Source organism: Erpetoichthys calabaricus, chromosome 5 (assembly GCF_900747795.2).
Source record: "Erpetoichthys calabaricus chromosome 5, fErpCal1.3, whole genome shotgun sequence".
Classification (NCBI taxonomy): domain Eukaryota; kingdom Metazoa; phylum Chordata; class Cladistia; order Polypteriformes; family Polypteridae; genus Erpetoichthys; species Erpetoichthys calabaricus.
Window position 1 is genome coordinate 148,169,097 of NC_041398.2, and position 15,755 is coordinate 148,184,851.

Consider the following 15,755-nt stretch of genomic DNA (forward strand, 5'->3'; position numbering starts at 1 on the left):
TTTCTGAAATGTCAAAAACATTGATTTTTAATCAAAACAGGAGTTAGACAATAAATTATTAGTTTTCTGCCTGTGCAGCTCTACTGCTTTATTAGCTTAAATTATGAATTAACAAAAATACTTTGATAAAGCTTCAGCCATCCCAACGGTCAACTAATTAACACCTTTCCTCACTATCTAACCTGATCCTTCCCCAAAATTAAAACACACACGCACTATATAAACGTTACTGTATAATTTATTTAGATATGCTTACTGTACGTTGGCTTTTCTACAATCACTACATTCATTGCTTTCTTTGATTACTGAATTTTAAAAATTGTTTATTTGTATGTAACTATGTATAAGACTTATCCTTTGCCTTACTATTGCAAACGCTACAGACCTGGTGAACATATAAGCACTGGCCATTATATTATCAGCAGAATAATGGTTTATCTGATTATAAACGATTGTCTGCACTCTGTGTGTCAGTACGTGTCTAAGCCAGGGAAGTGAAAGCAGGCTGAAATTCAGACAATGGCTATTATACTTTTGTGACTGTCCCTTTATCGTGATTTAGAAAAACATAAACATGTCATTAATGTGCTTAAAACAAAACTATTATATACATAATTACTTTACTTCATAAAATAACCATGTTAAAATGAAATTTTGGAATTAAATTAAATTCAATTATATTAAATGCTCAAAAAAAAAATCTGATCCCCCACAGTTACTGAAATTTTGCTTGTTACATTTAATACAATGCTGTTTGTGTCAGCTTTATCAAAAATATCCTTCATGCTTCATATTCCAACCTTTTTATATTAGTGGAAGCCATGAATATCCACCGTGGTGCTGTAAAAGCACAACTAAGAGTATTTACAAAACAAGTTCAAAGAAAACCCAAACAAGCTCATTCTTTAATCTTCATCAACACAGAAAAGCCTCTTCTTTTTATAAAGTAAATCTAGAAAAGCATGTCAATTTTCTGTGAAAAAACTGGTCTATATTTAAATGCACACTCATGCATAGCAATGTAAGGCTAAACATTGACCCAACAGTATGTTTAATGTGGGGAAAAATGCGAAACAAAGCCATTATCAAAATCAACACCATTATGCCCTTTTAACCTATATGGTCTGTGTTTAAAGTGAAGAATGCTCATTGTATGTACATCTTGCCATTGACACTTTGTTATACAATAGCCACCTATTATGTAGGTGGAAAACATTTAAAAGACCCAATTTACATTGCTTCTCCAGCCTATGATAAGTTGCTGTTCAGAATGAATATAACTATCAATATGCAATAACAATAGAATTGGACGGTAGTGTATTTATGTCTGTCTGATGAAATGCAGAGTACAGTTATCGTAGAAGACTAGCTTAAGCACTCAGCGATAATCAGTCTAAGCAACCAAATCTCTCTGCCATGCTGTCCTTCATCGCAAAATTAGTTTAACACTAGAATTACCAGAGCCTACGAAAAAACTCGTAAATCCGACCCACCTTAAATCACGTCTTAAATCTGTTTGCACCTCTCCGCCAGTCTTTTGTCATCTAAATGTGCTGATAAACACAAGTTACTAGCAGCCAGCTATTCCATCCCCCCACCGACTTAGAACGAACTTCTCCTAGCTCATGCCTTGCCTTGATTTGATTATCTGGGATTGAAGTGGAGTTTTAGAGTGGAAATAATATAGCGTTATTTGGAATACACGCATTTCATGTGTGTTCCGTTTCTATAGTAGTCTGTGCAAACACATTTTTAAAACAGAAACGTTTTTCATATTCTAATAGTAAATGACAAAATGTAGGCATAAACTATATAACGTATGAAGCCTGAAGTCCATATATTAAAGAAACACTTTCACAAAAGGTACAAATAAGAGAACACGTGCGCTTTTATTCAAAAATATAACTGCACAAAAAAAAAAAAAGCCGCGTTAGCATGCCACATTGACACTCTTACTACAACCGCCGCGGTGGCGTAATGGTATCAGCTCCTGACTGGGAATCAGAGGGTGGCGAGTTCGATCCCGCACGGCTCCACTTCGAGAAGTGAACTGCTCTTATTCTTACAATTTTAGAATAACAACATAAATTTGATTTCAGTCTGTAATAGCCGGTGTAACTTATGATACTGGTAAAGGTTAGCTTTTTTTTTTAATTCACTTTTCATTCTCAGTCGCATTCAGAATCAATCCATCTGACATAAAGACGCGCTATAGGTCTGCAGTGTACCACGATGCATACTACCGACCCCCCCCAAAAGGGTTCTGACACACAAACACTGGCGAAGCTGCCTTCTTCGTATCTCACCGTCACTTGAAATCAGCAGTTCTTAGCATTGCACCACGCAAGCTGTCGTATCAACCACCAACTGTAACTTGCTTTCTTTATTCTTCGGTTATAGTCTTGAATAAAAGTGTATATATTGTATATATTGTATTATATTACAGAATTCATTTTTTAATGTACAGTATATTTGGTTTGTTGTCACTTTCTGTCTGGATAAAATGGGGCTTACACCTTTTTTCTGCCAGTGTAAGAATGATATTTCACCAACTTTTTTGGAGGTCCGAAAATAATTTTTCCGACCAATTTCACTTCATATGAGGAAGCTACATAATACTGCAGTTTATATAAAAGGATGGCTGTGTTTATATTTTCAAACAATTTTTGTGGTGTATTTAAGATAAAGAAAACCTTGGCATGAAACTCATTTTTTTTTTTTTTTTTTTTGTATTACAAAATCGGGGTATTCCCTAAGGTCTAGTGGAGATGGTAGAACACACTTTTTGGCTTGATTTTGTCAGAGATTTTTTTTTTTTTAATTCTAGTCTTACCGATTGTTTTGTCAACTAAAGGGTCTGAATTTCCAGAAGTGAATAATTACAATGCATACTATCATAATCAATAACTTCAAAACAATGAGTGCTATGTTTATTTGACAAAGATTTAATTTCTTTGTAATTATTATAAAAATATAATTACAGTATTTAGGGAATACATCAGTAATAGGTTGCAACGCATCATTTGAAAGATTTTCATTTGCCCACCTTACTGAAGAGACATATCAGTGAATTATACACAATGAGATATACTGCAGTATTTTCAAGTGTGACTGTGGATGTGAGCAAGCACAAATTTTCTCATCAATGTGTTTTGTGGACTGTGCATTTGCCTATCTTTTTATTGTAAATGAAGGAGGTTCAGAGCAGACATGTTTGATAAATGTTTCTTTAGTTAATGCACTAACTGAGGCAACAACTGGAATTGAAATCAACTAACTTGCAGCGGCTCTGTAGCTTCTCTTTGACGCTTACTGCTGAAAATAAAACATCTTAATTTTAGTGCAGCATTCCGTGTCATGGTAATTCATGCCTTGCTTTGTTTGTTAATATCACTTCCCTTGCTATAGATATTCTTGCATCATTGTTCCCTCTGTTGCTGCTCATTTTATGTATCAGTCATATTAGGCTTCAGTGGATTATGTTACAAATCTCTCTGGATTGAATTAACTTTGTCTTTTTTGTAATGTTGCTTTACTCCTCTATACTTCTTTTGAACAACTTATTGAAAAGAGGAACTCATTCTAAAGAATACACTTGGTGCCACCTCTCAGAAATTGTGATCTCTGTAAGGTCTATATGTTGTTTGAAATGTCAGGATTTCTTACACTGTCCTAAGATATACTGGCTGTGGGATTGGCAATTATAAATAGAACAAGTGTGAGCAAATGTGTGGGCTTTCTTTCCAAGGTTGGCTTCCACTCTGTAACTAATGCTGTCCCAAAAGGATCCTGCTCCCTGAAACAAAGCATTGGGAAAGAAAGATCAGAAAATACATTAACAGCAAGCACATATAAATTCACATTATAGTGATGGTATCTATGGACCTTCATTAATGAGGTGTCAGTGTAAATCCTCCCAAAAATGTGCACTTACTGCCGGGCGTAATGACAGCAAGTCATGAGACACTGTCTGCTAGGGGGGAAAATAAGGAGTTCAAATATTAAACACAGCTTTGTGCTTCCAGGTGTTTAAGTGAAAGACCCAGCTCAAAGAAGCATCCCTAATTGGAAGAGACTTCCAGAAGAAGGCAGTATTTATTTCATTAACACAGTAGCGGGTGGCTCCAAAATGACAGAGGCTGATGGAGCCACCTGGTGTGCTATATTATTGCTCTACGAGAAAGTGACAAGAGAAGCATTTTGAAGGGGGTAACACGAGCATTCAGAGTGTGTGTGTGTTTTTCTTGCCATTCTCCTTTAAGAAAACGCCAAGCAAAAATCAATTCAGTTATACTTACTAAACTATGCTGTTATCATAGACGCTGACTATTAAAATGATCAGCTGTAGGGTTATGTAACTGTGTGTCCACAAATCTCAACCACATGAAGGATAGACATTATCTGAAGAAGAAAGTAATGTCATAAAAATATACACTGAATTTCTTTCTAAGATATCCTCTCTGCTTTAAATTCACATGGCGGTCATTTTGTAAAAGCTAACAAGTATTGTAAGTCACTTTTGTTAATATATTCTGAGAGCAACAGCAATTTGTACTAAAGGTATATAAAGGCATCTTAAATGGAGATGCATGAAGACTGATAAGAACTGGTGTTGTGCAGTAAAAACTAGAATTTAAGATAAAAGCCTATGCATCAAAAGCTGCATAGTGATATTTGTCCCCTACAGGGCTGTGTTGTGATTAGGAATCCATATTTTTCCATAAATTAGCTTAGCTTAAGCATCCTGCTGAGTTTATATGCAAGTGAATTGAATGCAACTATAAGTTTTTAAAATCCATTAACAACTGTTGTGCTGCTTTTTTCTACCAATAAATGGGATTTAAGAAATGCCTGGCAACAGATACTGAAGTGTCAGTAAAAGTAATTTCCACTTCAAAAACGTTTAAAGCTGATAATGACCAGTTAGTTCATAGTCTGGCCAGTGCTTAAAAACTTTCAATGCATACTTGGTAGGGTTCAGCTCAGCAATAAAAAAGTGAACTGTGGAAAATGTTTCAAGGCTAATACCATCATGAGAACTATGCCAAGAATTGTATATTTTCATGACATCCTTAGGGACAGGTCATTAGAGAATTAAATATTATTACTATTATTATTGTCGTCACAAGATGAATTAGCAAAAATAATTTCAGAAAGGCTATAAATTTTATATAGGACTACATAAAGTTAAAATAAGTTAAAAGAGCAGGCAGGTGGCATGGCTCTACCTTTCAATTTTATTTCAGGGTGGCAAATATACAAGCTATAAAAATCTAGATATTGACACAAACAGATGAACATACACAGGCTTGGTCCACAATAGAAATAAAATCCTGCAGTACTTCTTTATATTCCTTGCTTTGTACCCCAATAAATACAAGTTATTGCCAATATACTAACAACCCACTTGTGCTACATTCACTCAGAATATAGAACCCATGCAGGAAGTACTTCAAGATAGAGAAGCTTGTATCTGTGGCACCTCTGCACAATAACCACCTTTTTCCACCCTCTCAAATGTACACAGTTTTTAATGTCTGGAAAACATTCGGAATTAAATCACTTAGAGATCTGTACATAGACAACGTCTTTGCATACTGTGAACAATTACATTCCAAATTTAACTTTCCAGCAACATATTTCTTTCATTACCTCCAAATTAGAATCTTTGCTAAACCAAACCTGCCCAATTTTCCTCACCTCCCACCTACTTCTATTCTGGAAAAAATATTGATCAGTCTTGAGGAATCAGACAGCATTTCTGTAATATATAAAAACATTTTAAAAACACTCCCTTTCAAACACTGCAGAGTACAGTGGGAAAAGGATCTCTCACTCAACAGTTCAGAAAAGGAGTGGAAGGTAGCAATGCACAGAACTCACTCGAGCTCCATATGCGCAAAGCATAAAATTACTCAACTTAAAATCATCTATCGAGCATATCTGTCTCGTTTAAAATTGTCCAAAATTTTTCCAAGGAAAGATCCAACCTGCGAATATTGCAATCAAGTTCAAACCAATGGGCCATATGTTTTGGGCGAGCACCAAATTAAAATGATTTTGGAATAAAATCTTTAAATGCCTTTCGGACAGCCTTGGTGTCACAATCTCTCCTAATCCATTAACAGCTTTGTTTGGTGTACTTCCATATGGGCTTAAAGTGGAGAAGGAAAAAAAAAAAAAAAAAATGTAATTGCCTTTACTTTACTATTGGAACGTAGGCTTATTTTGCTCAACTGGAAGAATACTAACTAACCTCTTATAAGTCAGTGGGTAACTGATGTTATATATTATTTGAAATTGGAAAAAATCTAACTCTCACTTAGAGGATCTGTGCAAAACTTTTTTAAAACATGGCAGGATCTAATCAATAATATTTTAGAATAAGCATTTAAATTGAGGAAGCAGATTTCCTTCCTTTTTTATTATTCCTAATATTAAAGTTTTACTCTGTTGGCCTGGCTCTCTTTCTCATGGGTGGGGGCTGATTTGATTCAGATCTAGTTTTGTAAAAATTTGACTTGCTTGTATGGAATGTTATTTGATTTTAATAAATTCAATAAAATGTAAAAAAAGTGGAAAAAAAAGTAAAAAGTGTATCCATAAAATAAGTAAATTGTAGGCAAAAAAAAATATTGATTTTTCTGCACCTCTTAGTGCCACAAGAACTTGAAGCCCAAATCATTGCATGCATACACACATACAACCCCACATATAATGTCATACTCATTTATACCAGGTCTATTTTAGAATTCCCAATAAACTTGCCAGCATGAGTTCTCTGTGAAAGAAAAATGGGAGTCCTTAGAGGACTGGAAGAACGTAACTGGAAATTCAACTGATGTCCAAGAAGTATGAAGTAGCAACTCTACCAAATCAAAGGTACTAGTAAACAATCAAGTCAATAATAAAATATGAAAACACAGTATTATGTTCAATTAAGCATACAAGATCACTTTCATAACAATAAAAAAAGTTTATTCAGTTAATGTTTTAAGAAAATATTGAGGGAAACAACACATGCAAAAACATGGACTCCTGTAATGTGTAATTTGTTGTTGAGGACACTGTTCCTGGTGGTATACTCTGAGCATGTAGAATAAGCTTTCTATTAAGATTTTACTTCAATGTTTACATTTTCTGAATCCTAGTGTACTGAATTCTATAGTTACCTATGAAGTACGACAAGAGGACTGCCAACAGCACAGAGACACCAACAGCGCAGAGGGCGGTGCACTTCCAGCTACAGTATTTCGAAGACTTCTTGAATTTAAATGCACTTCTTGACAAAGTGTTTCGAGGCAGAGGCCGGGTTGGTGGGGAGTAAACAGCACCAGTTGCCATTGTGTAGCCAGGCGTAGCTGTGCTGAAGAGTGGAGTTGTCCCGGTGCCAGTCTTAAAAAGGAAGTGCCTGCATAACAAAAGAAAGTATACAGTAAGAGATAGATAGATAGATAGATAGATAGATAGATAGATAGATAGATAGATAGATAGATAGATAGATAGATAGATAGATAGATAGATAGATAGATAGATAGATAGATAGATAGATAGATAGATAGATAGCCAACATACAAGCAAGCAAATGCAGAAGGTTCTGTGAGCAAAGAAACAAAACCCAATGTAAATATATGATGAGGGAGGGTCAACAATGTATAGGGATTGCAAAATAGTAGGCATGCAGCAAGTGGCACTATTTAACTAAAATAAATAAATAAATGAAAGCCACTTGTGACTTTGAATCTGCCATAACTGACTAACAGAGCATTGCCCCTTTGTTAATTAACCAGGTCATCTAATTTAATCAAATGCATTAGTTGACTGCGTCCTATTAACATTTTTTATTATTTTTTTTTTACCCCTGTGAAAACCTAAACTATTGAAAAATAGAAGCCTTAGCAGCAGTTATTCTATTTCTATCACCCCGGTCTGACATCTAAATGTTCTGGGTTAAAAGTAAGGTCTGGACAATTAAACTTGATCTCCTAATTCAAAATTAACAGTTCTGACAAGGGATTGCAGGTCTTAGGCTACACAACAGTCCCCCTGGGAAGTGTAATGGCTGTAAAATAAAGCTGCCATTATTAAATCCATCAAATTAGTTTTGTTGCAGTATAATATCTCTATACTTTGGCCCTTTTTAAACAGGCAGTTCCCATCAGAATGTTTAGCAAAAAACAGATTAAAATCCAGAGTTTATTTTAATAAATATAAACCTCTGTAGATTCATTTTCTTTTCAAATTGTAGGAAAGACAGAAAAACATTAAAATACAGAGAAAAGTTAGCTATTCTCTAAAGAACCACATGAGTTTTTAAATTATACATTAAATCATCCATCATAAAGATATGACACGATGCAACAAACACGGAAATGATTCTAGCTGTCACAGATGAGAAACACCTAGAGTAGACACTTGTGTCTTATTTTTCCCCAAGTTTTATATACTGTATGTGAAAATATATTATTAGGCTTGCATGTTAAAAAAATGACAGTCACCACTTTTCATTAAGGAAAAAAGGTAAGGCTTTAATGTATATTTTCCATATCACTTCCCTGTATTCTTCTCTGACTAGTTGTTTTCATAAGTCAGTGCAACCCATCTATGTAATCATTCTCAATAAGGAGTGAATATACAGTATGCTTAAGCACACTAGTGCCAGCAAACAGCAATTAAGAAAATAAAATGCCCTGAAGAGTAACCTTTTGACTTCATTAGAAGGTGTAGCGTTGAGATAACCACAGCAGCAGCTAGTATCATGTGAACACTTAGAGAAACATACCCATCCCCAAAATCGTGGCACGGTGGTGTAAATACATCCATCTCTATAAGGTTGTCATGCCCATTTTCAAGAACTGCGTGCTTTGCTAATTTTCTACACATGGAAATGAAATATAGAGACAAACAATTAGAATGATTTTGTTCAGTTTATTCTCACAGTATCAAATAAATAAAAACAACAACTTTGGGAATGGGGTGTTAGTAAGGTCTTTTTAACCTGAATCATCCTTGTTCCGCCAAATTCTTTCAAGTGAAATGACATGATGATGATAAAAACTTGATGGGCATTCGTGTTTCATTAAAATTATGATTAAGAATGTTTTTGTTTACGTCCCTTAATAAGTCTTTTAACAGTAAAAACTATCATAAAGAACCATATTAATAACAAACAATAAATATACATTTAAAAAGTTAAAATAAGATGCATTTCATTGAGTACTAAATTTAAAATAATGCATTAGTAATGACATGGTCATCAAAAATTAAGTCTAAACCCACAGGAATATTGCAAAGGAACTGAAGGTGTGTCCCACTTTACAAATGCACAATAAGACACAGTACTTCACCTCACATTTTCCACCTGTGAAAAAAAAATGAAAGCTAAATGAATAAGGAACCTTACATTTAATAATTTATTATTTTTTTTGCATATATGTCTAGGGTAAAGTGATTAGTGGGGTGATTCATAGCTCCTGCCATTTCATCTGTTTGTGTGGAATTTGGACATTCAACCCATAGCTATAGTGTCAGGTGTTTTCTACATATTCTGGTTACTTCCTATGACTCAAAGACATGCATGCTAGAGTAACTGGGGAGTCTAAACTGGACTGGTGAGACTGCAAGTCACAGACTGGTGCTATATTCTCTTACTGTGCTTTTTTTTTATTTTTTTGTTCTTATTTTACCTGAATTTCTTGTGATCACATCCCCACACTAAGATGGTTAACAAGATGGATAAGTAGGAAAAGAACGGCTGTAATATTCTCATGATTTTTTCTGAGATTGGCCCTATACAGCAATTTTCACTCAACTGGAATACCAAATCACATTAGAATAATTTGGAATGGATTCCTTTTCCATGTCAGGTATGTCTGGAAATCCAACCTTACAGAATGAGATTCTAGAAGAACAACACTTGATGAAAAGTGTTAAAGAGGCACAACTCTCTTCAAAACAAACCTAATAAAGTCTACACAACTGAAACGAAAATCTCTAACCTTTTTTTTCACAGTGTGGATATAACATTTAGTTTTGCACCTCACTTCCTATCAGCATGTAGTTAAAGATAAACATGATTTTTTTTTTTATTTGAAAGTAACCCCTAGACAGCCCCATGCTACTTAGAAGGAAAAATAAATAAAACAATATATCTGAATCATTAAAATGGCATTTGAAATCTGTTCCTTATCAACACTTACAGTATATATAATAAATCTCTAGGTAAATATTATAGCATAGCTCTACATTGTAGACATTGAAAAAACTAATTAACTTATTGTAACCCAGCCAGGCCACAGTATTTATACAAATAGTTCATTTCCAGTTGCTCTCAAAACCACACCCACTCCCAACTATTAGAAAAAGATACTGCACAATAAGAAATTATAAAACGATAAACTCAACTGAACTGGGAGAGACCTGTGAGAAATAAGAGTTAGACATTATGTTTGTAGGAAACAAAGCTGACCAGAGTGAGAAGCCAGCTGGAAAGAGGAGGAGGAGAAGATGGAAACAAATCTATCTGCACAAATGAGAGATCTGGAAGCAATCCATTGCTGTGGGTCACTATATTGTTAGCAATACTTGGCAGTGTAACTATTAAGTATAAAAAGGATGTACTGTGCTTTTTTGCCTTTTTTCCCCTGTACTGTTTGATGTTGAGTTGCTCAGATGTGATAATGCATTTCATTCCCTGGGGAGCAGGCTTTTGCACCGTGGCTGTGCTGAAATGAGTATTTCCTGGGATGTGCTCAGTGGGTTGCAAAAACCCTTACAGATTACTGGAAGAGGTCACAGGGCAACGCAGACACAGAAGCCTCACAGGATTTTTCCTTTTTGCTGGCACAACTGCTTGAATGTTTACGATGTGTACCATACTATAAGAGCACAGCAAGGCAAGGCAGGTCTGCAAACACAAAATGTACACTCAGGTCTGTTTTAACAGTGTGAATGAGCAGATACTTGTACTAAAAATGTAACTAAAAACTATCAGTCTTTGAAGATCTTATTTTTATTGCAAATTATGTATGGAAACACAATTTTACTTTATTATACATGTGGGTATTATTTCTAAAAAACGATTACTCTAAAGTTCCTAAATATTTGGAAATATTATCAAAACTCATTTTATATTGTAAACACAATATTTTCTTATACTAGGTCATGCACATTACAAAGGGTTTTTGATGAATTTTATATTAACTGAAATGTAATTCCCTGTAACCTAGTCCTGGATTAGGTAGTTGTCAGACTAACTGACTCTTTATAATATGATTTATCTTCATAAACTGATAAGCAAGAACAATTACATCTGTGAGTTGTCCTGTGGTAGAGTAAAGGGAAAAGGCTATAAATACATTGGCAGTTTAAAAAATCAGATATATTTCAAATCTTTCCTCTGAATGCAAAAAGATGAGAATGGTGATCTCTGATTTCTCGAGCAGATTTCCCACATAGCAGAGTTGAATCCATAAAAATCTATGTTATAAATGTCCCTGGAATATATGATAGATTCAGATTTATGAGTGGGTGCAAGAAGTACTCTTTAGACTGTTCTACTTATAAGCATGAAGACTGGTTGAAAAGGTAGCTCTTCAGAGGCATAAGAGTGCAATGCATATAGAAATGGTACGTTGAAGTGGTTACTAAGAGTACCTGAAACACAGCTGGAGGCATTGTGCATTAGTGAGGTGGTGGGTATTAGAAAGTATTGTGGGAAGGATGTGTTGTAACTTGATCAGATAGTTTCTCAGTTCTTTGAAAATAATGTATTTTATAATCACTTATACCACATGTATCTGCCTAATATTTAAAAAAATATGTATTTTTAACTTACTTTAATGGTCGCACCTGTCCTCGGCACGACAATGCTCCTGACAATGGTAAGAGTGAGAAAGGAGGAGGATAGGTCATATTGAGATGGGTTGATTACTCAAAAAGTGCGCAGATCTAATAAAAATTTCGAGGTTTTCTTTCTTTTTTTAATGAGCCATAATTAAAATTAGTAAATCCTATGCATGGAAATAGAATAGAGATTGAGGATATCACAACAGTTCCAATTTTTCTTAAATTCTGAGCTGTTATATGTTGCATTCTATACTGTAATTTACAATGAAAAAATCATTCACTTCCGATATTACATATATAAAATAATGTATACAGCATACATTTAATATGTTTAATGCTTCTTTAGTTAGCAATAATTTTGCATAGACTATTAAATAAATTGATAGGTTAATTAATCAGTCATACACAACCTAAACAAATCCATGCATTTATCCATCCAGCTGTCTGCTTTTGTTTACATAAAATCTACCTATGACTTAAGAGTTAAATACTGTTGACAAGTGCTCTACTCAATCATATTACAGGTCTGGCTTCATACCATTAGTACACAGACTGCATCTTCTATACCATTTTACTTTTAACGTAAACAAAATAATCTAATGACTCAGTCAAAATACAGAGGAACAAGCAATAAACATCACATTATCATCACTGACAGTAGGTAAATATCTCACATGAACTCAACTTTTTTTTGCTTAAGTATATCCACTGTCTTGTTGTTAACTATATTTATAGTTTATAACAGTAATGACAGATTTTTAATTGCAGCCTGCTAATTAGAACCATAATTTTTGAATTAAAAAAGTTGACTTTTTAAAATTTTATATAAATTTTAATTTTATATAAAATCTGCTGAAAGAGTTTATAAACATGCAACATGCAACCCTAAGCTATCAATTACTTACATTATGTGCTCCCTAGGATGGACAACTTTAAAACAATGGTTTTCATTGTCTAGTGCACACAGGTCTGCAGATTAACAGAACTCATTTAGCCAGATGCTGCCCCACAGCTCACCCAGTTGTTTTTATTATTAATTAAACTTCCGGTTAAAACTATTGGCAATTATTTTTATTCATAGTCAGAAATATTTAAAATATTTTTCATTGCATTAGACCAGTGCTAACATAGGAAGGCAATGTGGTGTGGTGTAGCTCTCAATATTTGGACTTTAAGCCATAAATCTGCTGGTTTAATAGCCTCCCTAAATAAATGCGTGACTCAGAACACGTCACTTAGCTTGTATGTGCTCCAATTTATGTAAACAATTGTACTCTATTGTCTTCAGCTTGGTATTATCCAAGGACAGTTTCATCAACTAACTACGTATAAAACAACAAGATGGAAAAGGTGAGAGCATTATATTTTGGATTTCCTTACCTTTATTTTGGGATTTGAAGCATGCCAACTATATAGTATTTCCAATAGTACAGAATATATTAAACTGTTCAGTGCTAGAAAAAAAATGTGCTTAAAGAAAATATAGCTTACAATAACCAAATAGTGTTTATAATAAGGTTACTCCTATACTGAAAAACTGGAAAATAGAGACACAGCATTTTGGCTGTGTCACTTTCACTAATTCCTTTATTTAAACAACTCTAATAGTGGTTACTTTACAACAAAAACTGATTGGTCACCCATGCTTACCCCCTTGCCCCAATGTCCTATTTTGTTATAGAATGCAAGGGAGGGGCAGGAGGAAATGATGGCAACAGATGTTTAAAGCTGCACATCACTTCTAACGTCAATCAAATTGAGATATGTTTTTCAAATACAGCAACAAAGCTGAATTAATAATAAGCACATTCTATGCCTTTTAACCAGTGAACTGTGATTCATTTATTTGGGGTCTGAACTGAATAGATCGGTATGAATATATGAACTATCAGACCTCTACTTGAAGAGACTTATATTTTTTTATGCAAGTAGCTAATCATGCCTCACTATTTAGTTTATCTCTTGCTAATGTTTCAATGGTATGATACAGATTGTAGGAATGACGTTTTGCACTCATGATAAAGATTGCTTTCAAAATTCTTTTCTTCCTGGATGGTTTTTATTTCACAAGAAAAAAAAATCTCAGCCTCCTACATTATCTGTCAAGGGGCTCAAGCTTTCTGTCAAGCTTCCATGTTCTCTGTTAAAAAAAGCTACCTTTAACGGACAAGATTAGCAAACGCTGTTATCAGTGTAAACTCTTCCACAAAAAGAAGCTGGGCAACCATTGCTAATTGATTAAGAATGCCCCAGAACTGAGTAATAAATTACTATGCTAATCCAAGTATCTCCTTTCATTATGCCCAGTGTTGGTTTTGAACAAGCAGCTCTGAGGAATTGCAGGCATTCTGCAAGAGCAGTGAAACACTTTCATCATCATCATCATCTTGCCACTGCCGGAGAAACAATATTTACCAGTACAGACTGATTCCTTGCCAAATAAACACAACACAACAAATATAAACAGAAACAAAACCTCCACTTATACCTTATAAAAGAAGAATTGGTGAAAAAGAAAAAAAAATCAAAATGAATTGTGCTCACTGCATGAACTGTATCTCTTCTCTGTTTGCTATAGTGGAGGATGTATGGCTCTTTGCCATTTCACGATCACCTGCTAGCTTTGTCACAGGACATGCAGCAGGTGCTGGCATGGTGCTGAGATATTTTAAGACAGTCCCCCTGCGTGTACCTATTGTTATTCCTGCAATCATAAGTTTTCCCTCAGCAGGCTCTTATGTGAAAGCAATTTGTGCTTCTTGTCCTCCTTGTATATGTCAGCATCTTGCTGAAGATGTTGTAAACATATTGCATTACTCACAAAAACCAAAACTGCATTTTACCATTGAATTGCCCCCAAAGATTTTTTCAACAAATGTTACGAAAAACAAAATAAACACTTTATGCAAACAGATACATTCCACATTCAAAATTATTAGTTTATTTTCTGTCTATAGGTAGAATATAGAATATCTTTGACAAGTCCTTCATTAATGCAAATCCCAAGATATGATTTCCTCACTTTCAAAATAATTCATCTAAATATACTGTATACTTTACAGTAGCAAGAAGTTTAAAAAGCAGGCATGAACAATTATTGCAGACATGAGGGCATTAGCAAAAAGAGGTGATTGAAGAAGAAAAAAACTACTACTACATTTGACCTCGCCTAGACAAGATAATTTATAATTTCATTCACTGCTCAACATAATATTTCCTATTAAAAATGCAATACAGCTCATATTCATTGATGATAATGTTTCTGAATAAGCTTGCCCTTTAACAAATTTTGTTGCTATAAAAACAAATATTTAAAGCATAACTATTGAAACTGTATAAAAAAAAAAAAAAAAAAAAAAAAACTAAAATTCAGCAGAATTAACCAGTTCGCTTACTAGTAACTAGGATTTTTTATGGCAAGCAGTACAGGACTGTAACTATAAACATGGACTATTTGAAAAAGAAAGCTGCAAATGTATTCAGTATGGATCTAAAGAAATGAAGCCATGTGGAGCACATTGAACAGGTGTAATGCATAGTAGAGTGCAGCATCAATTATTCAGTGTGAAGTGACAACAATGCCACAGATCTGGAGTTTAAAGCAGAGGTTTAAGCAAATCTCTAAGTGCAGTCTGATGAGGTGAAATTTAAGGAGGTGTTGAAATTGATCAAAAAAGACAAAAGCATGTGATCAACTGAACAGAAGCAGTGGCTTAAGATTAATGATTACTAAGGAAAGTCAGAAGACTGCAAAATCTGTAGAGTCACCTCACCAAAATAAGCCACGATTATACAAAACAAATGAACTCTATGTCCTCCACCATTCTGCTGAGTGCTGCTTCCTTTTAAACCAGACCTAGGGACTGATTTCAGTCTCATCTAAATCTATATATTGCAATCTATGTATC

General features: G+C 34.3%; 1 protein-coding gene across 15 annotated transcripts in view; it reads right to left on the reverse strand.

Annotated features, from left to right (window-relative positions):
* LOC114651997 (teneurin-3) overlaps positions 1-15,755 on the reverse strand; it is an 898,351-nt gene that overhangs the window by 223,590 nt on the left and 659,006 nt on the right. For 9 of the 15 annotated variants that reach the window (XM_028802134.2, XM_051927721.1, XM_051927718.1 and 6 more), the window contains 2 exons: positions 8,783-8,875; positions 7,173-7,411 (listed from right to left, as the gene is read on the reverse strand). In XM_028802134.2, the coding sequence (XP_028657967.1) occupies positions 7,173-7,411; positions 8,783-8,875 (332 nt within the window). The remainder of the gene's footprint in view (positions 1-7,172; positions 7,412-8,782; positions 8,876-15,755) is intronic. The other 6 variants (XM_028802135.2, XM_051927722.1, XM_028802137.2 and 3 more) reach the window with 1 other exon arrangement.